The sequence below is a fragment of the Scylla paramamosain genome, chromosome 40 (assembly GCF_035594125.1).
Source record: "Scylla paramamosain isolate STU-SP2022 chromosome 40, ASM3559412v1, whole genome shotgun sequence".
NCBI lineage: Eukaryota > Metazoa > Arthropoda > Malacostraca > Decapoda > Portunidae > Scylla > Scylla paramamosain.
Genome location: NC_087190.1, coordinates 3,535,001 through 3,562,500, shown reverse-complemented (window position 1 = coordinate 3,562,500; position 27,500 = coordinate 3,535,001). Strand labels below are relative to the sequence as shown.

Below are 27,500 nucleotides of genomic sequence, written 5' to 3'. Positions count from 1 at the left end.
GTCACACACACACACACACACACACACATACACACACGCGCGCGCGTCGTCTGGCGGGAAGCTGAGGTGGGGGAGGCACCGAGGGAGAAGGGGGAAGAGGCTGCCTTGGTCGGTCAAGTTCGGGTGTTTGGGGGGGAGGGGGGTCGTAAGGGGGCGGGGGGGTGCGGTCCGAGGGCTGGTGAGAAACCGTTACATACATATAATAATAATATTTGTCTAGAGTAGTAATAGTAGTGGTTACTAAGTCTACGCGTCGCGGCAGCGCCGGCAGCGTGTGGCGTCACCAGGCGTACACGCTGCCTCTGTACGTGTACGTGCGTACGTACGGACGATAAAAAAGACGAACAGAAACAAACACAGAAAACCCATAAGGTCACCGCGGCGGCCACGCGCGGCCCGCGGGACAACAAGATGAACTGACTGACTGACTGACTGACTGGCACACACTCGACTAGACTCGCGGCGCCGGCGGCGGCGGGCAGCCACCGCCGGACTGTGAACTGTAAATGCTGCGTGCCGGGGCGGGGCGCCCCCCGGACCGTCCCTGGGGCGGCGGGTGTCCCGGCTGGCCCTGGTGGGGCGGGGCTGGGGGCGGCGCCCCGCGGCGGCCCTCTAAAGCTACTACTAATAACATACTGGTGAGTATTGTCTTTTACAAAACCCTGTGGCGGGAGCCGTGCGGCGCCGTAACGTGAGGGAGAGAGGTAAGATTAAGAAAATACTGTCCTTTCCATCCTGGCGACACCTAAAGCTTCGAGATAGAAATATTTGAATATGTACCGACACACCGAGTATCCCATGCGTTCCGAGAACTTGTATATGTGAGATTATAAAATTCAGAATGTATCTACAGAACAACACGCTATGTAATGTGTACACACCGGTAGGTAATAACTATTCCCTCCTTGATATACACCACTAACTAGAGAATAAGCTCAACCGTATGATTGACAATATTACCCAAGGTGGAGAAAGTCTTACTTTAGTCATAAAAATAATCATTTCCAGGTCACGTGACTACAGCAGGGGTCGATCAAGCCATGTGTTACGGTAGCCCGGCGAGGCGTGCGTGCGTGCGTGCGTGCGTCCTGCTGCCGCCCCGGAGAGTACAAAACGCGGTACAGTATACAGAGATACAATACTTGGGTTATCACAGTCACATTTCTGGTTCCACGGGCGCCCTCAGATGGTCACGTCTCTTGAGCAAACATGAGGTCACGCCAGAGTCAGGCGGGGCGAGGGGCGCGTCACTCCCCCTCGCCCGGTAACTAAACAGAACAACTTGTACACTGAGCTACACACCGGTCCGGGGGTGACGGCGGCGGCGGCGGCGGCGGCGGCGACCCCCGGACACACCAAGAGCGGGAGATAAAACAGGTCAGCAGCTGCTTGTTGTTGTTGTTGCTGTTGTTTCTTGCGGTTGTTGCTGTGCTGTTGTTGTTGTTGTTGTAGATGGTGATGCTGCGGCGGGCCACTCGGCTACAGCGAGGCGCCCCCCCTTGGTCAGCCAGCCCCCCACCTCCCGGTCCCCGCCCCCCCGCACCGCCGCCGCGGGGAGGCTGGGGAGGGCTTTGCCACGCTGGGGGAATGGGTGGGGGGAAGGGTGGGGGCGCGGGGCGCGGCTGAGTTACGTGTTGACCCATTGCGGGAGGGGGTAGGAGTGGGGGGAAAGGGGGGCGATTACCCCTACACACTGAGCCACATGGGCACCGGTGTTGGGGGGGCGCCGGTGTGGTAGATAAAGGGCGGGGCGTGGGTGTGGGTGGGGGCGGATACACTGCTAGCCGTGGGGGTCAGGGTGTGTGTGGGGGGCCAGGTGGGAGTTGGGGGTGGCTGGGGTGGTGGGGGAGGCTGGGGCGGGGGGGGCGGGTCGTGCAAGGCTAGCGGGTGGTCACATCAGTGTATCGGCGCGCGCACGATGTGGTTGGGAGCGACGTACTGGTAGCCGACCCCAGCCATGCCCAGGCCAGCTGTCTCCATCGCTATCCTGCAAGAAAACACGGCGTCAGTACTGCCACACACGCCATTCACGTCCTCCTCGCCGCCACACACACTCGCTCTGCAACAAAATGCCTCATCTTTACTCATGCAGACACATCAACTCCGTGACGCGGAGGTAAAGGTTTAGTACAAGGTCAGCTGATAGTAAACCTTTACTCCTTCCTGCCTTTCACTATTCAATGCTTCAGTGGCTGCGGTTCTTGTCATTTTCTTAGGTTCGCCTCCAACGCATCGCTTCCCTCTCCAAATTTCATTACCTCCGGCGTCGGTCAATACCTCCCAATGCACCTTCCCTCCCTCGCTCCCTCCCTCGCGCCTCTCCACAGCCTACCGCCCTCTTTCCCTCCACACTCCACGTCCCCTCGCCCTTCCCTTCCAGCTCCGGGCTACGAGGCTGCACCCCCTCCACCACACTCCGCGGCGGGGTGTTGTGGAGAGTGGAGGCAGGCGCCACCTCAGCCCGCCCTCCCGCTGAGCAGCGACGAGCTCCGGGATCTTCTGCTGGTGATGGCATACCAGTGTTGGGTGTGCTGTGTGCTGTGTCGTTGTGGTGTTGTGGGACCAGGCTGTGACAATACGTGTCGCCACATTTGTGTTATTTTGGTAAATCCAGCGACAGTGTGCACGTTGGTGTGTGCCTGCGTGCGTGTGTGTGATTGTATGTGTTTTGGCAGGAGGGCTGGTGTGCCCGTGTTGTGGTGGCCTGGCTGCTGACCGCTATGTGGGTTATTCTTCTGCACATGGCCTGGCCACAACGGCGTCCCTACACCGACCTGTCATGGCGCTGGTGTGATGCAGCACGCTAAAATCTCATTGGCTCTGCCCGTGTGTAATGTGGATGAGGGAAGTGGTGAGGGCCTAAGGCCCTACCAGACACGCCCCCTCAGCGTGGCGGCATCGCTAGCCGTCAAGCCGCAAGGCACGCATCGTCAGCACAACAGTTCTGCACAACACCTGCTGACAGGTGACAGTGGCTGTAAGACAATTTCTCGTTAACACAACACTTGGACAACACGATGGGCTGCAATTCGTCACTACGAGCAAACATCAATAATAATCATCAATAATTTTTGACGGAATTCCAGGGATGCAGCGCTGCTCGGGAGGGGAAGGCCAAGGCCAAGAGATGTCTCTTGGTCCTGAGGGAGGCCACGTGGCCTGGGGTTCAGGTCAGGATGAGGCCAAATGAGGCCAGGTGGGGCTTGGCCCAGGTGAGGCCACGTTCGGGAGAGGCTGGGATCGGATGGGGGGGCTGAGGCCAGGTGTGGCCAGAGGATGTTCGGTTGGGATTAAGGCCAGGTGAGGCCAGACTGAGTTCAGGAGAGGCTGAGGCCAGGTTCAGGATCGGAGGCCAGGTGGGACAGGTCAGGTGAGGCCGGGAGAGGTTCAGGAGGGGTGAGGCCAGACTGGGTTCAGGTGGAGCCAAGGAAAATTCACGGGGAGACCAGAATGGCCAGGTAGGACATTTGTGGGCCACAGAGGGCCCTGGAGGCCACCAAGGCAACGGTAGGTTCAAGAGAGGTCTGGAATGGCGCCGAAGGCCAGAGTAGGTTGAGGGAGTGCCTGTGTAGGCCACGGGAGGCTGCGGTAGGTTCAGGAGGCCAGGAGAGGCCACGGCAGGTTCAGGGAAGGCCCTGAAGGATACTGGAGGTTCAAAGGAGGCGGTGGAGGCTGGAGGTAGAGGCTCTGTAGGCCAAAACAGGTACTACAAGAGACAGAGAAAGGACTGAGAGCCCAAGAGAGGCAGCAAGAGATGCACGCACGCACACACACACACAACTCTGCCTCACAGTCACTTCTACATAGACAGTACTAAGTCGTTCACACAGCACTACACTGGGTCACGTTGTCACTCCCGCTGCCACACGTCTCCCACGTCTGTGTCGTCACTAGGACAGCCAGGCAGGCACCGGCACAAGCACCACAAGCTCCTACGTGAAGTGACCACCACAGGGAAGCACTGACGCCACAGTCTAGCCAGTCTATTCTACGTCATCCAGGGATTTGCTGAGTCAGTTGTGCTTATCAAACGTCAACTATTGCAACACACACACACACACACACACACACACACACACACACACACACACACACACACACACACACACTCATAAACACACACACACACACAAACACAGGCAGCTAATTCGTCACATACTTCGTCTAAAAACCTGAACACCGTCAAGAGTTATCAGTTCAAAATGACAAGTTCAATATCAGACAAATGCGTCACCACCACGACTCATGCTGCTCTCGCCTCGGGGAAACACTTGTTCCTCACTCAGGTCTGCATTTCTCAGGCACCGCAAATGTGAGGATCCATTGCATGAGATCATTGTACAGTGGATACTTAACACAATCACTGATGTATCAAGCAGTCTTTGGAATGCAGTCAGGTTCACTTTTAGTCCAAATAGTAAATTGTGAGAAGTTAAAAGCCATTCCAAAAATTTAAAATTCTGAAGTTACAATTGTATCGAACCAAAATAAAGAAATTTTAAGACAATTATCATTATTCATAAAAAAAATAAATAAATAAAGGAAAAATTAAAAGAAAAATAGAAAAATACAAATTACATGAAAAAACACAATATCAGTCAAAATGTCTATAATTCACAGAAAAAAATAAATAAATAAATGTAAAGTATCATACAATCTTTCTGTGACCGGTACAACAAAATGAGCGAAGAGTGAAGCGTTAGAGAAAGCTTCCATGGGGGGAGGGGGCAGCATGAGTGGCGGCGTGACGCTGATCCTTGCAACACTGCACAAGACACATCATTAATAGCTACAAGTATTGCCATCACACTGGCGGAAATGGTCACTAATTAATTTGCGTTCACGTTAACTTTAGGACGGTAAAGAAAGGTGGATCAGAGAGAGAGAGAGAGAGAGAGAGAGAGAGAGAGAGAGAGAGAGAGAGAGAGAGAGAGAGAGAGAGAGAGAGAGAGAGAGAGAGAGAGAGAGAGAGAGAGAAACAAAAACTGGAACTAAATGTAAAGAGAAATTCTGAGAGAGAGAGAGAGAGAGAGAGAGGAGAGAGAGAGAGAGAGAGAGAGAGAGAGAGAGAGAGAGAGAGAGAGAGAGAGAGAGAGAGAGTACAGCTAAACAGGACAAACAGGATATAGAAGAAACAAAGAAGAAAACAGGGACAGGAACACTGGACGAGAAAAATGGACGGATTGATAATTGATAAGAAAGAGGTTGGAAAGAAGGAAGGAAGGAAGGAAGGAAGGAAGGAAGTGGGTCTCACCTGGGATAATTGGAGCGAGAGCCAACAACTCCTGAGCGTTGTCTCAACACACACAGACAAACACACTCACGGACCCTCAAAGATAATTTTTAGGATCACTTTGGAATCTGAACTTTTTTTGCATTTTCCTTTTAAACTTTAAGCCGTGAGATGACACAGGAACCTTCTCTCACATCACTTTCAAGGCTGTGGTGGTGGTGGTGCCGTCCTCCACGAGACAAGGCCAATGGCAGACAGATGGAACGCTCAGACAGACACAAGGATGGCAGACAGGTAGAGTGGACGGAGGTAAGGCGAGTTAGCAGGAGAGAGGCGGGCAAGCTCAGGGTGAAGGGGCGCTGTGTTCTCCAGTGCAGCCTAAGCTTTGAGAACACCCCTCCTTCACTCCAAGCTTCCCTCCCGTAGACAGACAGACAGACAGACAGACACAGCAGTGACCTTACAGTAAGCGGCTCTACTTCACATTGACTCAAAAACAAAAAAAAAATATCATTACAGAAGCTTTTTTACATAACATCATAAACTGTACTGTTTAAATTTCAAATCTAGTAGATTCAAGGATTTCTTAAAAAAAATATATAAAAAATTCACAAGGAAGATAAATTGATTTTTTTTTAACTTAAGTGCTGCGCTTTGAGAGAGAGAGAGAGAGAGAGAGAGAGAGAGAGAGAGAGAGAGAGAGAGAGAGAGAGAGAGAGAGAGAGAGGAGAGAGAGAGAGAGAGAGAGAGAGAGAGAGAGAGAGAGAGAGTAGCCACAGTGAGGAGGAGGGCACCACTCGGCAACCATTCACAGGAGTGTTGGTTGGTTGGTTGGTTGGTGGTTGGTCAGGAGGTGGTGGTGGTGGCGTCCAGTAGTGGTAGAGGTTGGTGGTGGCAGGTGGTGGTGGTGGTGGTGGTGGTGGTGGTGGTGGTGGGAGGCCAGGGCACCACGGGACAGGGCCGGGATAGGATTGGAATGAAAGGCTTTGTCTTCCTCAAAGTTTTACACATTGTTTAATATCTATTGGAAGAAACATTCACATATTGAGCTCACGACTGAACACCATTATCATTATTATTAATTATTATTGTTATTATTATTATTATATTTTTTTATCATTATTATGATGTAGAGAGACAGAAACTTATTGCAAAACTGTACATTCCATATATTAAGGATGAAAAAAGGGAATAAAGTTAAGGAGTTTTGTACCCACACGAACTTTCTCAAGAGTTACACATTAAATATGTAATAATGCCATATCCTACTATGACTACGCCGGGCACTACGCCACAGACGCCCGGCATGGCAACGCTACGGCAACGCGGCGCCGATCTGGCGACACGCACGGCGGGGGCGGCTCAGCGGGGCACTGACTCACTGCTGACTCACTCACTACTGACTCAGGCGGGCCCGAATAATTATTCCTGGCACAAATTTCGCAGGTTTGACGTGAGGTGCGTGGAGCGGCGCGGGCCGAGCCTGTCGCCAGATGGGCAGCCGGCTGACAAGGAGCATGGCGGACTACCAGACTCAGAGCATTAAGAAACTTGTCACAAGGGTCATCAATTGTTCACTTTTTGCTTCATGTCTATAAAAAAAAACAAGTGGAACAAAGAATCAATTGTCCTAAGTGATATGTTTGGTTGAGAGGTGGTGGGTGAGCTGGGCCGCGGGCGGGACAACAGGCAGCAGACCGGACTGACTACACCTGTCTCGGCAGCCGCTGGCCCCCGGGGCGGGGTCTGGCCCTTGGCGCCCGCCAGGCCCCGGGGGCCAGCGGCTGCGGTACTTCTACTCAGATCTGAGGTGCAGGGGTGGTGGTGGTGGTGGTGCCCCGGCCCTGCCTAGGTATTGCCCCAGGGGTGAACAGGGCCGGGGCGGGCGGTGGGTGGGAGGCCCCAAGGAGCTGCGGGATGGTGGTGGTGGTGGTGGTGGTGGTGTGTGGTTGTGGTTGTGGTGGTGGCGCGGGGGGAGGATGGGGTCTAGTAGGGAGCGAACTTGCTGCGTTTGTTCTCCTTGGGGGAGCCGTTAGTGGGCTGCTGCACCGAGGCCGCGCGGCGCGCAGCTTGGGCTGGTAGGCCTTGCCGTGGCGGCCGGCCGCTGCCAGCCCAGCCAGGCCCTGGGAGGACTCGGGGGCGAGCAGGGGAGGTGAGGGAGGTGAGGCCCTGCAGGCCGGTTGAGGGAGGACAAGGCGTTCAGGGCTTGTGGGTTCTTGAGCAGCTGGGCCAGCGGGATGGCACTGGGGCTCAGGCCGCCCGACGCACCCGAACCTGACCCGCCCTTACTTACTTCAAGCTGCGCCTTGTGCAGTTCCATGCTGGGGAAGACAAGGGGCCGCAAGGTTTACCATGGCGCCCCGTCCGCGTGCCGGCCGGCCCCTGAGCCCGCCCGCCCCGCCCCCGCGCTGCCCCTGGGCCAGGCGGGGGGCGCTTCCCACACCCACACGGTCTGCCGGACCGCTATGGCATCTTGGCACTGCTTCGCCCGCTGATTTTCTGTTGTTTTTTCCGAATGCTCAGTGGAGGAGACTCGCCCGTCGGCCGGGGCCAGCGGGGCCAGCGGGGCCACCACCCGGCCGGCCTAACTACACCTCCTCAAGGGACGACTCTCCGCTTTTTTGGCTGAACCATTCCCACTAAACTGAAAGATCATCAGAGTTAACGATGGAGTAAACCGTTGTCAGATTTTGGGACAAGTCAACCCCCATCCCTCCCCGCGGGGCACACCGCGCCCCGCACGGCACTCCTCAGTGCGTGCCAACAACGCCTTCACCCCCGACCTACCCCCGGCCATGCGTGGGGCCGAGGGGACTCCTCCCCCCTCGGGGCCCCACACGGGCCGCCCCGGATGTTGCTATCTACCCCCAAAGCGCAGGTCGTGCGGGCCGCGGACACTGGCACGGGCGAGCGGGCGGGCGGCGGCGGCGGCGGCGGCAGTGGGCGTGGGGATGGGGCAGGGGGCACAGGGGGGCACGAGGCCTTCAGGATACAGGGGGGGGGATTGGGGAGAGAGAGAGAGAGAGAGAGAGAGAGGAGAGAGAGAGAGAGAGAGAGAGAGAGAGAGAGGAGATGAGAGAGAGAGAAGAGAGAGAGAGAGAGAGAGAGAGAGAGAGAGAATGTTTGACAAATAAAAATCAGCTTGAAATAATAAGTGTGTGACGGAAGAGATATGAGCACTGGAGGAGGAGGAGGAGGAGGAGGAGGAGGAGGAGGAGGAGGAGGGAGGAGGAGGAGGAGGAGGAGGAGGAAAACGAGGACGAGGACAAGGATGGGACAAGAAGAGGAGGCAGAATCTACGAAAAGCACTTGGTGAAGTATGAGATTGACGCATGGAGATGAGAAGAGAGAGAGAGAGAGAGAGGAGCGAGGAGAGAGAGAGAGAGAGAGAGATGAGAGAGAGAGAGAGAGAGAGAGAGAGGAGAGACTGAGAGAGAGAGAGAGAGAGAGAGAGAGAGAGAGAGAGAGAGAGTACTTGAAGAAATGTCAAAGGAATAAAGTAATTAGATGTGTAGAGGTACTAAACACACACACACACACACACACACACACACACACACACACACACACACACACACACACACACACACACACACACGCGCGCGCGCGCGCGCGCGCGCATATATATATATATATATATATATATATATATATATATATATATATATATATATATATATATATACACACACACCACACACACACACACACACACACACACACACACACACACACACACACACACACCACACACACACTTTCACAAATTGTAAAAGAAAACAAGTGTGTTGTGTGAAATTAAACTAATGGTAAAGTGAGACCAAACCAAAGCTTTAAAACACCCTTAGAGAAAAGAGAGAGAGAGAGAGAGAGAGAGAGAGAGAGAGGAGAGAGAGAGAGAGAGAGAGAGAGAGAGAGAGAGAGAGAGAGAGAGAGAGAGAGAGAATGGGGGGAGCGAAAAACAAGTTATCCAAAATAATACAAAAGAAAAGTAATAAATAAAAGTTAGGACTAAGACAGTCCAACCCTTTAATTAAATTTCTTTGCATATTTTCTTTGATGGAATGGTTGTGTGGAGACTGAGAGAGTGTTGGTGCAAGCAGGCCGTGGCAGAGGCTGGACAGTGCGTGTTGGGGGGGGGAGAGAGAGGGAGAGGGGGCATCAGAGTAGCCAGCACAAATGTTAATATGGGAGCTTATTTAATACTATACTTTTTTAAAATTATTCTCTGGTTCGGACTTTATGTATTCTTGTTACAAAGGGTGCATTCTGGGAGAGCTGGGAAGCAGTGAGGGGTGGGGACTGGGGGGGGGGGCATACTGACAGCACGTTAGCGGAGCTGATTTCACCGCATTGATGTATTACACTGGAAGGAGACTGTGGGGGGAGGGGGAAGTAGGCAGTGGTGTCAACACTGGTGCAGAGCAGAGACAGAGACTGGAAGAAGGAGAGCGAGAGAGAGATTTGGCGGGGAAGAGAGGAGGGTGAGAAGTCCCATTGTACTGAGTCACAGAAACATCCCTTGAGGAGGAGAGAGGCCCAGAGGAGGTGTGTTAAGGATGGCCGCCGGGAGGAGGCTGCAGGAGTCAGGCTGGGGGGGTATCGTAGGGCCGGGGCGGGGCCGGGGCGAGGCCGGGGCACACCAGCGGGGCGTGACAGGATGAAGACTGGTACAGGAGGTGGTAGAGTCTGGACTTACCAAGAGGAGGATGGGAGGACCGTGGACTGTCAACTCCAGGGCAGAGGGAAGAAGGAGCACCCCACCCTGGTCACCTGGGGTGGGGCAGGTGGGGCAGGGTGGGATGCAGGGGGCGCGCCACACACCCGTGCCCGCCACACGGGGCGCCCACGAGGCAACAGTGGAACGTGAAGCGCAGCTGAGGACTCCTTGAGCAGTTTAGTGTTTTGAGTCGAGGTGAGGCAAGTGAGTGGGCGTGTGGTGGCGGGGCGGGGTGTGTGGGCCGCAAGGCTGAGAGGGGGACTGCAGGACAGGATCTGGGCTGGGTGGTCGTGGGCAGGATCAGGCTTGGATCAGGAGGAAAATCGCCGGGGACTTACCAGGCACCCCACGGAACTGCACTCAGCCAGCACGACTCTCGGTCATCGAGGTGACGGCCAGCGACACACAACACACTACAGCACGTCACCTGAGCCACTCCCCGCCACTCCCTCACGGCTGCTTGTGCTACTGACCCCTCCGTGAGGCTGAGAGAGCGACTGACTCACAAGACACAAAACAGGAGGAGAGGCCAAGAATATCACTGCTCTCTTCCTAGGTGGAGGAGTGAAGAGGAGCAGAGAAGAGGGAAGAGGAAAACTAAGTGTCAGGATGAGAGAAAGGATGATTATGATGAAGATAAGGAAAGGAAGGAGGAGGAACATAGAGAGAAACGGGAGGAGGAAAAGAAATGTAAGGATACAGAAAAAAATTAGGACAAGGAGAAAGAGGAGGAATGTAGGGATAAGGAAGAGGAGGAGGAGGAGGAGGAGGAGGAGGAGGAGGAGGAGATGAATATAGGGATGAGAAAAAGGGAAAAAATAATAAAAAGTGAGGATAAGAAGGATGATGAGAACAAAACCAAGAACAAGGAAGCAAATAACAAGAGCAAGTAGGAGTAAGAGCAGAAATGTGGAGAGTGACCTTGCTTCCTCCTTGCTTTCCTCCCCACCTGAGGCGCCACACAAGAGTACACCACACCTACCTTGTACCCCAGACACTCCCCAGCTGCTAGTGTCTGGGGCCGTCACAGGTAAACTGGAGAAGAGAGTGAGCAGAGCGACCCCTCCCTTCATGACCCCAGCTCCTTACTCCCACACCAATGAATTATCAACACACACATTCTGAAGTGCTTCCCAGCCACATCCCTACATTCAAAAGCCTCTGTGTAATTAAAGTGACACGGGTTTTTAGAGGTGTTTTTATGGTTCTAGTTGCAGATTAACACAATTTCTACATGACGAACCACAGAAACACTCGAGAACCTGGCTAATCATCTCTGTGGCCTTTGAAAATAGTTGTGTTGACAAAGCAAAGAATTTTTAAGGACGTTTTTATGATTTTAATGGCAGATTAACAAGATTTTGATATTACAAACAGGAAAAACACCCTTGAGAACCTGGCTAATCATCTCTGTGGCCTTTGAAAATAGTCGTGGTGAAAGAGCAAAGCATCCTTGAACACTATTTCATATCTAAAGCAGCGCTGAGGAGGAGCTGGTGGGGAGTGAGGGAAGGGGCTGCCTGCTAACCCCCAATAACATCCAAGGGAGGGACGGGGTCAAAATTAGGCACTTGAGAGAGCTGCCTCACATAACATGATGGGACACATACCAGTAAAAACCAATAAACAGAGGAAGGGGTAAAAAATAAAAGGACAATTATAATGCATGAGAGAATAAAATATGAGAATACAGAGTCATTTTTGGGGATATTGATAACAGTATTGATATCAGCAGTACTGGAAATATTAGCGGTATATTAGCTGTAGTACTAGTAGGTGTGGTAATAGTAGTAACAGTAATGGTAGTGGGGTTAGTAGAGAAGGTAGTAATAGTAATGTAATAGTTAGTCTTCTTACCAGTAATTCTTTTTTTCAGTTTTCTATTTTCCTGACTCCTGCAAGCACTCTCTCCTTCCTTCCTTCCTTTCTTTCTTTATCTGTACATATTATCAAACTGTTTCCTTAATCATTACTCTCCTTCTGGTCTCTCTCTCTCTCTCTCTCTCTCTCTCTCTCTCTCTCTCTCTCTCTCTCTCTCTCTCTCTCTCTCTCTCATTCAGTCATATTCTCTGTAGCTCTAGCAAAGATTCATCATAACTACTCCTGTATATATTTTCCAGTTAATATTACAACTACTAAAGTAACTCTCTCTCTCTCTCTCTCTCTCTCTCTCTCTCTCTCTCTCTCTCTCTCTCTCTCTCTCTGGAGGGCACAGTGGCTACCTCTCCCTCAATCTCTTAATCTCTCTCTTTCTCAGAAGTATATAATCTCTCTCTCTCTCTCTCTCTCTCTCTCTCTCTCTCTCTCTCTCTCTCTCTCTCTCTCTCTAATCCCTTTCTTAACACACACACACACACACACACACACACACATGGGAACAAAACAAAGCATGACAAGGTAAGTAAGATGTGTGGTGACAAGAGAGAGAGAGAGAGAGAGAGAGAGAGAGAGAGAGAGAGAGAGAGAGAGAGAGAGAGAGAGAGAGAGAGAGAGAGAGAGAGAGAGAGAGAGAGAGAGAGAGAGAGAGAGAGAGAGAGAGAGAGAAGTAGTGTGAGCCAGTGTGGTGTGTTATGGTGAGGGAGGCAGCCACAGGGGGGTGCTTTACCTGGTGTTAATGAGGTACTGGGCCAGAGCCACCTGGTCAGCGTTCCCCTTGATGCTGATAGTACGATCCTGCTTGCTGGCTTCCTCTGACCCATCATCGTACTTGCTAATGGTGATCATGGCACCGGTGATTTGTCTGCAAGGGAGGGATGGTCTTGGTGAGCTGGGTGCTGAAGTAGTTGTGGTAGCTGTAGTAGCAGTAGTAGTGGTTGTAATGGTTGTTGTAGTATAAGCAGTAGTAGTCTGGGTTTTGTGGGTGGTGGATGTTAGGCTTCGGTTTGTTGTAGTTGTGGTAGTGGTGGTTTGGCGTTGCTGGTTGTGGTGTAGTAGTAGTAGTAGTAGTAGTAGTAGTAGTAGTAGTAGTAGTAGTAGTAGTAGTAGTAGTAGTAGTAGTAGTAGTAGGAGTAGTAGTAGTAGTAGTAGTTTGGTTTTGTGAGGGATGGATTGAGTCAGTTTTGCAGTAGTAGTAGTAGTTCTAGTAGTAGTAGTAGTAGGAGCAGTAGTTTAGGTTAGAATGTTTGTAGTAGCAGCAGTAGTAATGGTGATTTCCCTGTTGGTGACGGAAGGGATGACAGTTAGTTGGGTATTTCTGGCAGGTAGTGAAACAGCAGTAGCAGTAGTAGTAGTAGTAGTAGTAGGAGCATTGCATTAGTGTCCTGGCTCAAGGTGATAAGACAAGGAGGTACAGTGTGTTTGGCAAGACTGAGGCAACAAATGACACTGGCCTGTACACTTCTGGAAACACCGAGACTTAATTTGGGGGCAGGATGACACCACCAGAAGGAGGTACTACACTGGGGAGGTACTGAAATTATACTGACAGTCTGCCTCAAGATGGAAAAGCAAGGAGGTACAGTGCATTGGTGTTTGTGAAGCAGGTGTCAGTGTTGGTGCTGTTTGTAGTATAAGCAGTAGGAATTTGAGTTTTGTGGATGTTAGGCTTAGGTTTCTTGTAGTTATAGTAGTAGTTTGGTAGGTTTGTTGTAGTTGTAGTGGTTTGGCATTGCTGGTAGTGGAGTAATAGTCATAGTAGTAGTGGTAGTAGTAGAGAGGCACAACAGGAGGTGTTAGCATTACATTAGTGACCTGCCTCAAGATGGAAAGACAAAGAGGTACGGCATGTGACAAAACCAAGGCAACAAATGACACAAACTCTGCATTTTTTGAAACACTAATAGACTGATGTGAGGGCAGACACCACCACCAGGAGGCACAGTGAGAGGTACCAGTATTAAGGTTAAGCTACTGACTTGCCTAAAGATGGAATGGCAAGGGAGTAAAGTGTTTGGTGAGACTGAGACAGCAAATGACACTAGCTTCTTCTCTGAAACACTGACTCATGTGAGGGCAGAATGACGTCACCAGGAGCCACAGTGGGAGCAATTAGAACGAAATAGCTGATCAAGGTGGAAAGACAAAGAGGGTTGGCAACTTGGCATCAACATGTGTGTGTGTGTGTGTGTGTGTGTGTGTGTGTGTGTGTGTGTGTGTGTGTGTGTGTGTGTGTGTGTGTGTGTGTGTGTGTGTGTGTGTGTGTGTGTGTGTGTGTGTGTGTGTGTGTGCCTGGGTTTCGTATCTGGTAAAGTAAGGTTCTAATGTACATTTGACTAACCAGCATGGGGAAAAAAATATATAGAAATAAAGAAATAAAGAAAGAAATAAAGCAAAGAGACTGTTTTCCTCCACCTGTTGTATGCTAGACTGAACTACAAACACAGAAAAACAACAGGGAAAACTCAAGAAGACGAGAAAGAAATCCCAGCCTCCCTCAACTAATTTCAACTAACCAACACAAAAAAATAAATAAATAAATAAATAAAGTGACAAGACTGTTTTTCCCCACTTGTTGTATGCTTAATTGAACAAAAAATAAATAAATAATAATAAAAAAATAAAAAGAAAGGAAAAATATAAATAAAAACCTTACCTGATTTCAGCGATCTTGGTGCCCCCCTTGCCGATGATGCAGCCGATGAGTTCATTGGGCACTGTCATCTCGTGGGTTTGCGTCCCGGGGCCAGATCCTGCAGGTGTGCGCAGCTGAGAACCTGCTAGGGCTGCCAGAGCTGAGGCAGGGAGGCAGGGAGGGCGGCGGCAAGGGAGGCAGGCGTGAGTGAGGGAGGACGACAGGAAGGGGGCAGGATGAGGGCGTGGGGTAGGATGGGAGGTGTTGGGAAGGTTGTAAGGTTGTTTGAGAGGGTGGAGGGTAAGGATGTGGGATGAAGGGGCAAGGGTGAAGATAAGAGGGTGCAAGGAGGATAAGGATTAGGAGATAGAGGAGGAAAAAGCCAGCAGATATGATAAATAGTGGATGATTTAAAAGAGATGGAGGTAAGAGATGGGAAAGATAGTTGGAGGAAAGGGTAGATGGGGAGAATAAACAGTTGAGGAGAAATGGGGTATAGGAGAAGAAAGGAAGGGATGAAGAGGGAACAAATGAAGGAAGAAACGAGAGAAAAGATCAGAATATGTCGAACGAACAGACAACAAAAGGAAAGAAAGAAAACACGAATGAAAGACAGAAAGAAAAAAAGGAAAAGAATCAAGAAACAAACAAAAGAAAATGGAAATAAGAAAGAAAACAGAACAGAATAAAATAGAATAGAGGAAGGAAGAAAGGAAGGAAGGAAGGACAAAGCAAGGGATGGGGATAAGACACACAGGAACAGAGAGAGAAAAAGAGAGAGAAAAAGAAAGGGAAGTGCAGGAGGGAGTGTAGGGCAGGGGAGAGAAGGGAAGGGAGGAAGGGAGGAAAGGGAGGAAGGGGGAAGGGCAGTTAGGTCAAGTTAGTCGGGTAAGTTTCACTCAGGTGACCGACACACAAACACCAAGGTATTCTCGGACTCAAAGAGGCCTTCTGTTGCCTGTGGTGGGCTGTGCTAGGTCAGCTGGGGGCGGGGAGAAGGACCAGGAGGAGGAGGAGGAGGAGGAGGAGGCGAGGAGGAAGTGAGGGAAGACTGGTGCCAGGAGAAGGAGGAGGAGGAAGAGGAAGACGGGGCAAGACTCCTCCTCATGTGACTGAGCAGAGATGAGGCAACGTAGGTGCTCTTGTGGGAGAGGTGAGGGTCCTACCATGAAAAGGCCTCTCTCTCTCTCTCTCTCTCTCTCTCTCTCTCAGGCATGATATCACTATGGTATCAAAACAGTCAGTCAATTGATATATTTTCTCCTTTTCTTTGGTCGAGGAGGTACTCTCTCTCTCTCTCTCTCTCTCTCTCTCTCTCTCTCTCTCTCTCTCTCTGCATAAGAAAATGAAGTAACATTTAATTTCCCTCTTTCTTTAAGCTGAAGAGGCTGAACGACTACACACACACACACACACACACACACACACACACACACACACACACACACACACACACACACACACACTCACACACACACACACACACACACACTGCCTAAAAAAAACACTTGATCGAATTCAAGTGATATTATGAAAGCAATGTATAAATGTATCAAATGAAAGACTTCATCCACACCCTAAGCTTGGGAATAAGACAGATGAGCACCTGGGGAAGGCACTGAAGGGGGAACTAGCATAAAAAATAAATAGATAAAAGGAAGGTGTTGATAATGAAATACCTAATGAGAAAAAAAAAAAGACTAAGATAAAGGTAAAGAATAAAAAGTGAAGGAGAAAGTGTAAATGAAGAAAAGAAAAGAAGAAAAAAAAAAACAGCCCAACCACACTACAAAAATAATAGATAAATACATGAATGAATATGCAAATAAAACAATAAAAAAAGTAAAAAAAAAAGTAAAATTAAACTAAGGCCAAAAAATAAGTCCGGGAAAACAATGGTGAGATAAAAACAAAATAAAAACAACGCATATACGAACAAACAAACAAACAATACCACAGCATAATAAAATACAGAAAAGGTGGGAGAGATATAGATTAACGTCTCCCCCACCTCTCTCTCTCTCTCTCTCTCTCTCTCTCTCTCTCTCTCTCATACACACAGGAGGGCAGGAGTGCTAGCGTCACCCATCACCTCCCATCCCACACCCATTCCCAGCCCACCTAACAAAACTATAGAGTGGAAAAGACCCCAAAAAGACCCTTCTTGTCTCCACCTGGGATGGGAATTGAAAACAGGACCTCTTGGGAGTGACTCGGACATGGGACACACACACACACACACACAAAACACATATACATACTAACACACCCCCAAAACACATGAAAACCCAAGATAAACTAGCCAAAAAATAAATAAATAGTCACATAGAATTGGGCATCACACACGCACACACACACACAGACACACACACACACATGAAAAAAATAAAATAAATAAATCCAAAAATTAAGCCAAACTAGCCCAAAAACTTAAAAATCACAACAAATCACAATAAAGGAAGTGAGCAAAGTGACCAACCCACCATCAGCAGTGTTGCCAGCATGGGGGTTGACGCCGCCGCCAGGGTTAGCGCCGGCCAGTGTTCCCAGACCCAGCAGCCCAGCCAGGGGGGAGTTGTTGCCAAGTTTGCTCATCTGCGCCAAGAGAGAGCACACACACACACTGGTTAATGCTGCTGTAAGGGAGGCATGTGGCAACACTGTAAAGGGAGAGGATGAATGGAATGGTCTCTCTCTCTCTCTCTCTCTCTCTCTCTCTCTCTCTCTCTGGATAAATTTTCTACTCTCTCTCTATATATATTTTCTTTAGCTCTCTCACTTTCTTTTCTTTACCTCTCTCACTCTCACAGGATAAATCTTCTACTCTCTCTCTCTCTCACTCTCCTTTCTTTACCTCTCACTTTTACAATAAATTATCTCTCTCTCTCTCTCTCTCTCTCTCTCTCTCTCTCTCTCTCTCTCTCTCTCTCTCTCTCTCTCTCTCTCTCTCTCACTATAAAGACAAAGAATAAACAACAAACTCCTTAATTTTATTTTCTGTGGCTCTGTCTTTACCTCTCTCTCACTCTCACACTCTTTCAGGTGAGAGAGAGAGAGCATATTTATCAACAGAAGCTAAACTAACATAAAAAAAGTAAATAGAATGTCTTGTCAATTAAATGCTTAATGCACAGTGACACCAAATAAATAATAGTAAAAAAAAAGTTATGTTCATTAGTTAAGTACCTGTATGATGGAAACTGTGGGCTTACTCGCTAATTTAAGTCAATCAGTGTAATTATTGTGGTTAATGTAATACTGCTTGCTCTCTTTTTCTATATCTGTCTTTACCTCATTGCTCACTAAGGCAGGGAAGTAGCTATCTAAATTCTGCCTTATTTTCTGATCATCTATCTTTACTTTTGTCATGAAGGAGAGAATAATGATCTTAATTCTCTCTTACTTCTGTTCCTGTCTTTACCTCATTCGTCATTTAGGCAGGGAATAAAAATGGTAGTAGTAGTAGTAGTAGTAGTAGTAGTAGTAGTAGTAGTAGTAGTAGTAGTAGTTGTTATTGTTGTGTAAAAGTTGAATCAGTATTAATATATAAGTTGAATATAGCAGAAGGCAAGTAAAACCAAGGAAATGATGTTCTTTTTTTCTTTCTTTCATTTTTTGCTTCAGGATATCTTGGTTCTCGTTTACTCGTACTTCCTGTGCCTGTCTCTACCTCCACTACTCATTAGGGTTGGGAATAACTACCTTGATTCTCCCTTACTTTCTGTGCCTCTATATTTCTTTACGTCTGTCACTAGGGTAAAGAATATCTATCTTAATTATCTCTTAGTTTCTGAGCCTCTATCTTTACTTTTGTCATGTGGGAGAGAATAAATACTGTATCTTAATTCTCTCTTATTTTCTCTGCTACTTTCTCTAGCTCTGTCACTAGAGAGAATGACTGCACCATTATTCTCCCTCTTACTTTCTGTGCTTCTGTCTACCTCTGTCGCTATGGGAGGAGATGAATGTACAACTAATCTTTCTTTTCTGCATCTCTATCCTACTCTCTCTCACTTTTCTTTCTTTTCCATATGTGGGGCATCAGCAAAAAAAATAAATAAATAAAATTAATAAAAAATAAATAAATAGATAAATAAATAAATAAATAAATAAAATAAAAAGGCCACCGATGAAGAAAAAAGCCCACTTGGCAACACTGCTTTCCTAATACAACAAGTTACTGTCAACACTGGGCTTATGGAGGTCAGCACAGGTCCATGGTGGTCAGTGGTGGTAACATCAACCCTTTCACTGCGACATGACACAATTGGCAACAGCAGAAGCAAGTCCTTAACAAGCGTCTACAAGAAAGTTAGCGATGAAAAAGAATACATTCTGCAATTTCTTCCCAGTTCAAAGACTGGATGTGGCTGTGGAACTAAAGGTGTCTCAAAGTGATTAGTGATTAGGGAAAGGTGTACCAAGTGGCAGTCAGAGGGTTAAAAGGCTGCAGGGTGCCAGTAGGCCTACATGTGGCCCTGTGTTATCTGCATGCCTACACTCAACTCATCCCTATTCACTTCTCCCTACTGACTCACCAACTGAATACTGACTCACTTCACCTCCCTACTGACTCACCAACTGATTACTGACTCACTTCACCTTCCTACTGACTCACTTCATCTCCCTACTGACTCACCAACTGAATACAGACTCACTTCACCTCCCTACTGACTCAACAACTGAATACTGACTCACTTCTCCTCCCTACAGACTATCAACTGATTACTGACTCACATCACCTTCCTACTGACTCACCAACTGATTACTGACTCACTTCACCTCCCTACTGACTCACTTCATTTCCCTACTGACTCACCAACTGAATACTGACTCACTTCACCTCCCTACAGACTCACCAACTGATTACTGACTCACTTCTCCTCCCTACTGACTCACCAACAACTGGTTACTGACTTCACCTCCCTATTGATTCACCAACAACCTCGTAACTGACTCACTTCACCTCTCTACTGACTCACCAACAGTCTGAACACCGACCACATCATATGCCACTCAACTGCTAGTTTCTTCCTATCTTCCTCCTTCGGCAAGCTTGAACATGCCACTTATTGTCTTAGGCTTGTTAAAAATCCCTTGGCTATCTCCCTTGTCACCAACCTTGCTATATGACTTACACTTAATGCTTTCACTGCTCCTTGCTTTATCTTTCCTCAATAACTAAACATTCTAAGACACTTATTTTTGTTCCACAGCCACCGCAAAGCACTACGCTGGCTAAATTCCAAAGCCTATTTTTCTGAACCTAATTCTTTTCTTGTAGAGGCCTATAATGATTTCATACATCATGTTTAGTGTTGTGAATGGGTCGATATTGCAAGGAAAGGGCCAAATACCTGTTAACTCTTAATCTACTATGTAAATTTCAATGTTTTAGTTTCCTCTCATAGGGAATATAATGCATCTCGTGTCTTCAATGGCATCCTCTTCTGCACTGCCTGTATTAGACTTTTATCCCTTCTTTGCTGTGGGATTTGAGCTGCACAGTGTAGTCTAGATGAGGCCTCACCAGTGTTGGGTATAACTGTAGCATCACCAAAGGGCCTTCAACACTTCTCACCATAAATCCTGACTCATGATTAGCTCTTTTTCCGCCCTCTACAGCTTCATTTCCCTGATGGAGGTCTGGGCTAACTAACACCTCAATTTTGTGCAGCCTCTGATCTTATAAAAGACACTTTCCACTTGGATTTCCTCTATCTATTCTACTTTACATATGCATTTTTTTTATATGTATTTCCTCGTTTTTAGTATAACTGTGTGCATGGTGGCTGTATCAGAGTGTGCACCGACAATCCTGCCTGTCCATCTTCGCATCATTTAAGTAGTTAATAATATTGGTACTAATTCAACAGTCACTATCTATCTTTAAGTTATCTATGTAGTTAACAATATCAGTACTAATTCCACAATTTAAGTCAATGTCCAGCAGTGGGTCTGATGCACAGCCCTGCAACACACCACTGGCTACCCTTCCCCACTTGGGTCTGGAGCCACACACTGAAGCTCTGTGTTGTCTGTCCCTGCCACTCCCTGACCCAGCCAAGCACTGCCCCACCAACCCTCCCTCTCCCCTCCCTCCAGTGCAGCAGTGAGGCTAATGAGCACAGGCCACTCATTTCCCAGGTCAGGGGCGCAGGGCTGATGGGCAATAATCAGCTGAATCACTAATGTGCCACACACAAAGTCTAATTGATGACAGTGCACCTTTTTTGTCATGAGGATTACAAAGATTTACATTTGGAAAGTCATCAAGGTTACAGACACAAGGTCAGGATTTCACACACTGGCCTTCCCTCCCCTCCACCTGCCCTGTCCTATAAATACAGTCTTCTCAGTAGAACATAAATGGAAAATAAAGAAAGCTGCAAGAGGCCAAGACAACTACAAGTGGTAATACCTGTATAAAACATATCTATCCATATCCATACTGTCTCTATCTATAAGAAGATGAGACAAACTTATTCAGAAGATTAGGCAAATTTATGGATGGGGATGAAAGGTGGAAACTGATAAGCGTGTTTCATACAGGGACTGCCACATGTAGGCCTGATGGCTTCCTGCTGGTTCCCTTATGTTCTTAGGTTCTTATAAACTAATCTAATCATCTTTTAAAGCTCCATATTGACTCAGCACTAACAACATGATTATTGAGGCTGTTCTTGCCATCCACCACTCTGGGAACCAATTTCTTTCTGTCTTTTAAATCTCCACACAGCACAGTGCCAGGGACATGTGTGGGTGTGGATGGACCACCACACCACAGACCACCAAGCACATTAACCACACAGATCCTCAAGGCATTATCCCTTTCAGTGTTTGACATTCTTTTCCCATAATTCCTTACAACTCTTCTGGCACTTATTGTTGTACTGAAGCATTTTAAATATACCTGTGGCGTAGAAAATGTAAATTAATCTTTTATTCTTTCTTCACTCTATCTGTCCACTCTGAATGCTGCCAAAACACAACAATGGCAGTAAAAGTATTAAAGCAACAAAACACAGCAGCCCCATGCTAACACTGGCTGCCACACGCCTGACCCTAAATATTCCACAAGAGTTAAGTCTGAGCTGATGTGAATTTGTTAAAGCCAGCCCAGCACTCAGGCCCTCCTTCACCCTAAACAATATTTCCTTTTTAATTTTCTCATGTAAGAGGGACGCTGGCCTAAGGGAATATAAACAAATAAATAAAAGATAACGTAAAATAAATAAAAAAGTAAAAAAGGTCTCAATAATGGTGCTAGTGGCCAAAACCTGACCCTCTGACAAGTGGTATTAGGTACATGAATGTATTAGGTACATTCATGGTGCAGTAATTGCCACATTTGCCTTGCCTGTGTTTGCCTTCTGTCTTAAGTCCCCTGATCATTGGGAAGCCTTGGAAGCCTGTCGAGTGTTTGGTGGTGCACAACACTGAGGGCACACTGAGGGACTTAACCCCATCACTGCTAATTGACACATTATTACCAACCACTCTGAGATGTATTTTCTTGCTCCACAACTGCCTCCACACACTGCACTAGATATAAATGGCAAAGTCTATTATCTTTTTGTCCCATTCTTTCTTGTAAATGCACTTGAAAGATCCCATACATTGTTTTCAATGATGTGAATTGTTGTATATGGCAGTGAAAAGATTAAGACACAAAATGCTGTTGGTGAGTGTGGCAGGGTGCTCCACTCCTCACCACCACTGTGCCACCATGGGAAAATGCAAGCTACAATTAAACAAGTTGGGAAAAAATATAAATAAATAAAATGAATAAAATAAATGAAAGTTGAATATAATAGCATCTTAGTGAATTTTGTGTTGTGGCTGTACCAACAAACACAACTACTGTAACTTAGAGAAAATACTTGTATGGGTAAATTAAATACCGTATTCCCTAACACTTAGCTGTAGTAAATGCAATGATCAAACGCACCAGAAGTACTTTGTTAGAAAATACATAAATCTAAATCTAAAAGTATAATAATATAAGGTTTAATGGCAGATATATGAAACGAAATAAAGTATATATATAAAAATACATTACATTACAAAATACACTAAATGAAACACTACACCACTAACATTTCTCTGTAAATCTGGAAATACATCACACAAGCCATAAACAAACAAGAACCGATGCATTTAGTTTGTCGTCCTAGAAAAATACAAGAAAACGTTTATCATCTTTTGCAGCGTGTGCGGGAGGACTTGCATTCCTTCCCTTGTCTATTTGTTTATGAAGTCCTGTGCTGCCTCAAGTTATCCTAAGAAGTTTGATAAGGGGAGGAAAACCGTAGTGAAATGTCTGAAGTGAGGAGGAAAACTGTAGTGAAATGTTTGAAGTGAGGAGGAAAACTGTAGTGAAATGTATGAAGTGAGGGGGAAAACTGTAGTGAAATGTCTGAAGTGAGGGGGAAAACTGTAGTGAAATGTCTGAAGTGAGGGGGAAAACTGTAGTGAAATGTCTGAAGTGAGGGGGAAAACTGTAGTGAAATGTCTGAAGTGGTGAGGAAAACTATAGTGAAATGTCTGAAGTGAGGGGGAAAACTGTACTGAAATGTTTGAAGTGATGAGGAAAATTGTAGTAAGATAATTTTAAGTAGGGATTAATACTGTATTGTGGCTTTGGGATGATGGGGACAATATTAATTAGTTCGTCCAAAAATCTTCCCACTCTCATTCCAGTCTCCTTCTTTCGGATTCCCACTCACTTTGCATCTCTTGTTCATTGCCAAGAGGAATAATAATAATAATAATAATAATAATAATAATAATAATAATAATAATAATAATAATAATAATAATAATAATAATAATAAAAAGTACTAAGAGGTAAAGACAGACATTTTTTTTATTGACTGAACACTTCCTCTCTCTTACTTTCATGATATCCACTTTCTTAACCTTAATCATTACCTGAAACATTAAAAAAATGATAATAATAAATAAATAAATAAAGATAAAAAGTGATATGATGAGAGGTAAAGACAGATATTTCTTTACTAACTGAACACTTCCTCTCACTCTCACTCTTACAGCATGTACTTCTTAACTATAATCATCACCTGTAACATAAAAAAAAAAAAAAAAATAAATAAATAGATAAATAAATAAAAAATAAATCAATAAAAAAAAAATAAATCAATAAAAAAAAAAAAATAAATAAAATAGCAATATTATATAAAAAAGTGAGGTGATGGGAGGTACAGACAGATACATTTTCTATACTAACCGAACACCTCTCACTCTCACACCCACAATCACAACATGCACTTAACCTTACTTAACCTTACGCAATCACCTGCAAAAAAAAAAAAAAAAAAAAAAAAAAAAAAAAAAAAAAAAAAAAAAAAGCAGTAAGGTATTGAATTAAGCTTAAAAAAACCCGCATCTCGCATCACAGGAGGCCCCCTAGCATTACTGAAAGTCACCTGGTGCATCGTACAATCACCGCTGACCAAACTTAAAGGGGCCAGGCATGACAGACAATAGACACCAATATACAACAGCAGACAGCAAAGAAAGTAAACATCATCACCATCTGGACCCCAAGGTTTTGACATGGTGTTGCGTTGAGTTGTGGCAGTGACAAGTGACAAAAGTGGCAATATATATATACCTCCCCATGGGTACCTCTCCTGCCCCCCCTGTGCCTCTTCTCCTCTTGTCTGTGGTTCCAGGGGTTGGTGGTTCATTCAGCGATGGGTTCAGAGGTTGGTTGGTTTTTTGGTTGGTGGAGTCGATGGAGGGATGAGGTTGTTGGGGAGGATTGGGAGCCAGGTGGTGGAGGCTCCAGAACTCCTCTCCTGCTGGGTGGGGGGAAGACTTGGGGCTGGGAGGGGTTAAGGGAGGGTTGGAGGGAGGGTCGGAGGGAGGGAGGGGTCTAACACACTGGGAGGGTGGGAGGGAGAGAGGGGCAAACACGTATGGATGGATGGATGGATGGATGTGCAGTGTTTTACTAGCAGAAGCCATCATCAGGCAATGGATGGGAGGTGGAGGGGCGGATGAAGGTGGAAGGTGAGATAATCATTGCAGCAGGAGGAGGCTCATGATAAAGAATGGTGTAAAGAACATCAGGCCATCACAGGAGGCAGGAACAGATAATGAATAACTGCAAGAACTGTGATAAAAAATGAGAAGCGAGATGGAAGCCAGAAAAAGGAGAAAAAAAATAAAACAAATTGGGCAGCAAGAGAATCATGATAAAATAACACTAACAAGAGGCAGGAAGAAAGAAGGTAAATAACTGCAACAAGAACTGTAAAATAAAAGAAACAAAATGAAAACACCAGGCCAGACCAGCGCCGGGAAAGAAATGCGCTGCGCTAAATTCTCGGGGATAAAAACGCGTGACTGGTGGTTTTTACGACAAGATGCGTTGGAGCACGGCCGGGAAAAATCGACGGGGGAAAAAAAAGACCAACTGGGAGAAAAAAAAAAAATACAAACAACAAAGAGGCGATGAGCTGTTTTTGTGGCTGAGTGATGTACATGCGACCTGTGTGTGTGTGTGTGTGTGTGTGTGTGTGTGTGTGTGTGTGTGTGTGTGTGTGTGTGTGTGTGTGTGTGTGTGTGTGTGTGTGTGTGTGTGTGTGTTGAGGGCTACACTTATGCTCTCTCTCTCTCTCTCTCTCTCTCTCTCTCTCTCTCTCTCTCTCTCTCTCTCTCTCTCTCTCTCTCTCTCTCACCTGTTCTCACCCTTCCACACACCTGATGCTGTTAAACGTTTGGTCTTTTCACCTTTAAAATCACACAAGCTGAGGCAACATTTCCCTACATTCACCAATCCATTACTCCCTCCATCATATGCTATTCTATTATTAATTCTCCTGCATTCTTGATATTTAGTTATATATTTAAGTTGTAAAAGGTTAAAATTGATATATATATATGCTTCATGGAATACTTAAAGGCGATATCTATTAACACACATCTAAATTTTTTTTTTTCGTTCATATTTGTCATCTATAACTGCAATTTCCATATCAAAAACTTCAACAATTCCATACTGTATTAAAATCTTCACTCACCAATCTCTCTATAATTCCCTGCCTTATTAAAAACTCCATTCACCAGTCTAAAAAACTCCTTGCCATATTAAAAAACTTCACTCACTAATCTCTCTATAATTTCCTACTTATTAATAAACTTCAACCACCAATCTAAAAACTCCCTACCATATTAAAATCTTCACTCACCAAACTCTCTATTCCCTGCCTTATTAAAAACTTCATTCACCAGTCTAAAAACTCCCTGCCATATTAAAAACTTCATTCACCAATCTCTCTATAATTCCCTGCCTTATTAAAAAACTTCATTCACCAGTCTAAAAACTCCCTTCCAAATTAAAAACTTTACTTACCAATCTCTCTATAATTCCCTGCCTTATTAAAAAACTTAATTCACCAGTCTATAAACTCTCTACCATATTAAAAACTTTCCTTACCAATCTAGCAAGTCCACATTAAAAACTTCATCAATCTAGCAATTCTCTAAAATACTGAAACCTTTCCTCCCAAATCTGTTTACCTCCACACAACCACACTGACTCCTGCCTGCTCCCTTCACCCGCTGGTCTCCGTGTTACTAATTCAAGCAGATGCAATGCCGACACGAAAGTTTTGTTCTGCCTCGTCAAATCCGAACCGTTCCTGTGCCGGCTTCTGTCTGTCACTCTGGCGCCCCGTGACGCACTAAAGGGTTTACACACACACCACTTCATTCTTTCCCCGCACACCCAAATGTTTGTGTCTTTTTCTCGGACTGGTTCTCTCAAATATATAGTGTGACGTTTCCGTATCTCTGTTTCTTTCTCTCTTCCTACCGTGATGGTTGCACTAGGTAGGAATGGTTTACAAGTAGGTTACATTCTTTATATCTTTGTAAATAAATAAATTCTACAATGGGATTAACTGCATTTGTGAAGTTTGTGATTAAATGTGTTTTTCATTATTTTTAAAGGAATATTTTTGAGGTAAACGATAGAATCATATGTGCAAATAACAACAATAAAAATAAATCAATAAAAAATCAATATTCACCTGTCCCTGCATACCTGCCAGACATTCACTGAGCCCACACCTTGCTGTACCTGCCACCTCAACACCCAACACCCAACACCCAGCAGCACAACACCTGGCCTTCCTACAACACCACCTCAAATTGGCAACACAAGTCCTGCTACTCCCACACAACAACACTTGCCACACACCAATACTCCCACACTGCTCACCAAGTTAGGCCCTCAGACAAACTCCTGCAACTCAAACTTTTTTTTTCCATCTGTTGATCGGAGGCAAGGGATGAAGCAAGGATGGAGCAGTTTAATTTCCTGGTGAGTTTCTCTGTCAAGGCGCCCACGTGGGAAGTCAGCCTTGGTGGAGGAACAATCAGGACACAAAAGTACTCCCCTCCTGCCCTGCTTTTCTTGTCCTGTCAATCAAAATGTTTCCCCCTCAACGCTGACACATGTGATTGATATTTTTGATGTCCTGCCCTGGCAACACTGAGGAATTGGTCTAAAGGAATGATATACAGGCCATTGAAGACCTAAAAATAACTGATATCCTGTCTTAACAAACCCTGGCAACACTGGAGAATTGATGTAAAGGAGTGATATACTGGCCATTTGAGACTGACACCAAATAAAGACTGTGACGTGTGCTTGTGGTGCTGTCGTTTTGTATTGCAGTGAAAGGGTGAATACCCGTACCAGTGATAAGTGTTGCCCTTTGCTTCAGCACTAGCCACTTCTGAAAGTTTACATAGATACAGTAACATCGATACCAATGGTGTGTGTTGCTCTTCATGTCGTTACTGGTCACTTCTAAGGTAATACTGGAGTGCAATAACATCTCTACAAGTGAGAGGTCTTGCCCTTTTGCCTCAATGTTGTCTAAAGGTTTACACAGCAATGCAGTAAATCTTCATAAGCCTTAACAAGCATCTAGTTTTGTCTTTATGTAGGTGGTGTGAAAATGCTAACTGAAATTCATTAGTGCTATTTTTACTCAGAT

At 46.2% G+C, this 27,500-nt stretch overlaps 1 protein-coding gene and 1 long non-coding RNA gene across 2 annotated transcripts in view; both read right to left on the bottom strand.

Moving 5' to 3' along the window:
• The window catches only part of LOC135092712 (poly(rC)-binding protein 3-like), a 175,319-nt gene that overhangs the window by 6,034 nt on the left and 141,785 nt on the right, over positions 1-27,500 (bottom strand). The window contains 4 exon segments of the mRNA XM_063991342.1: positions 1-1,987; positions 12,559-12,693; positions 14,485-14,623; positions 16,947-17,058. The exon segment at positions 1-1,987 is cut by the window's left edge and continues 6,034 nt beyond it. Coding sequence (XP_063847412.1) covers positions 1,897-1,987; positions 12,559-12,693; positions 14,485-14,623; positions 16,947-17,058 — 477 coding nt within the window. The 3' untranslated portion in view covers positions 1-1,896.
• Positions 18,478-23,612, bottom strand: LOC135092713 (uncharacterized). Its single transcript, XR_010263020.1, has 2 exons — positions 19,066-23,612; positions 18,478-19,025 (listed from the first exon to the last, which is right to left on the bottom strand). It is a non-coding gene; the product is annotated as an uncharacterized LOC135092713 (long non-coding RNA).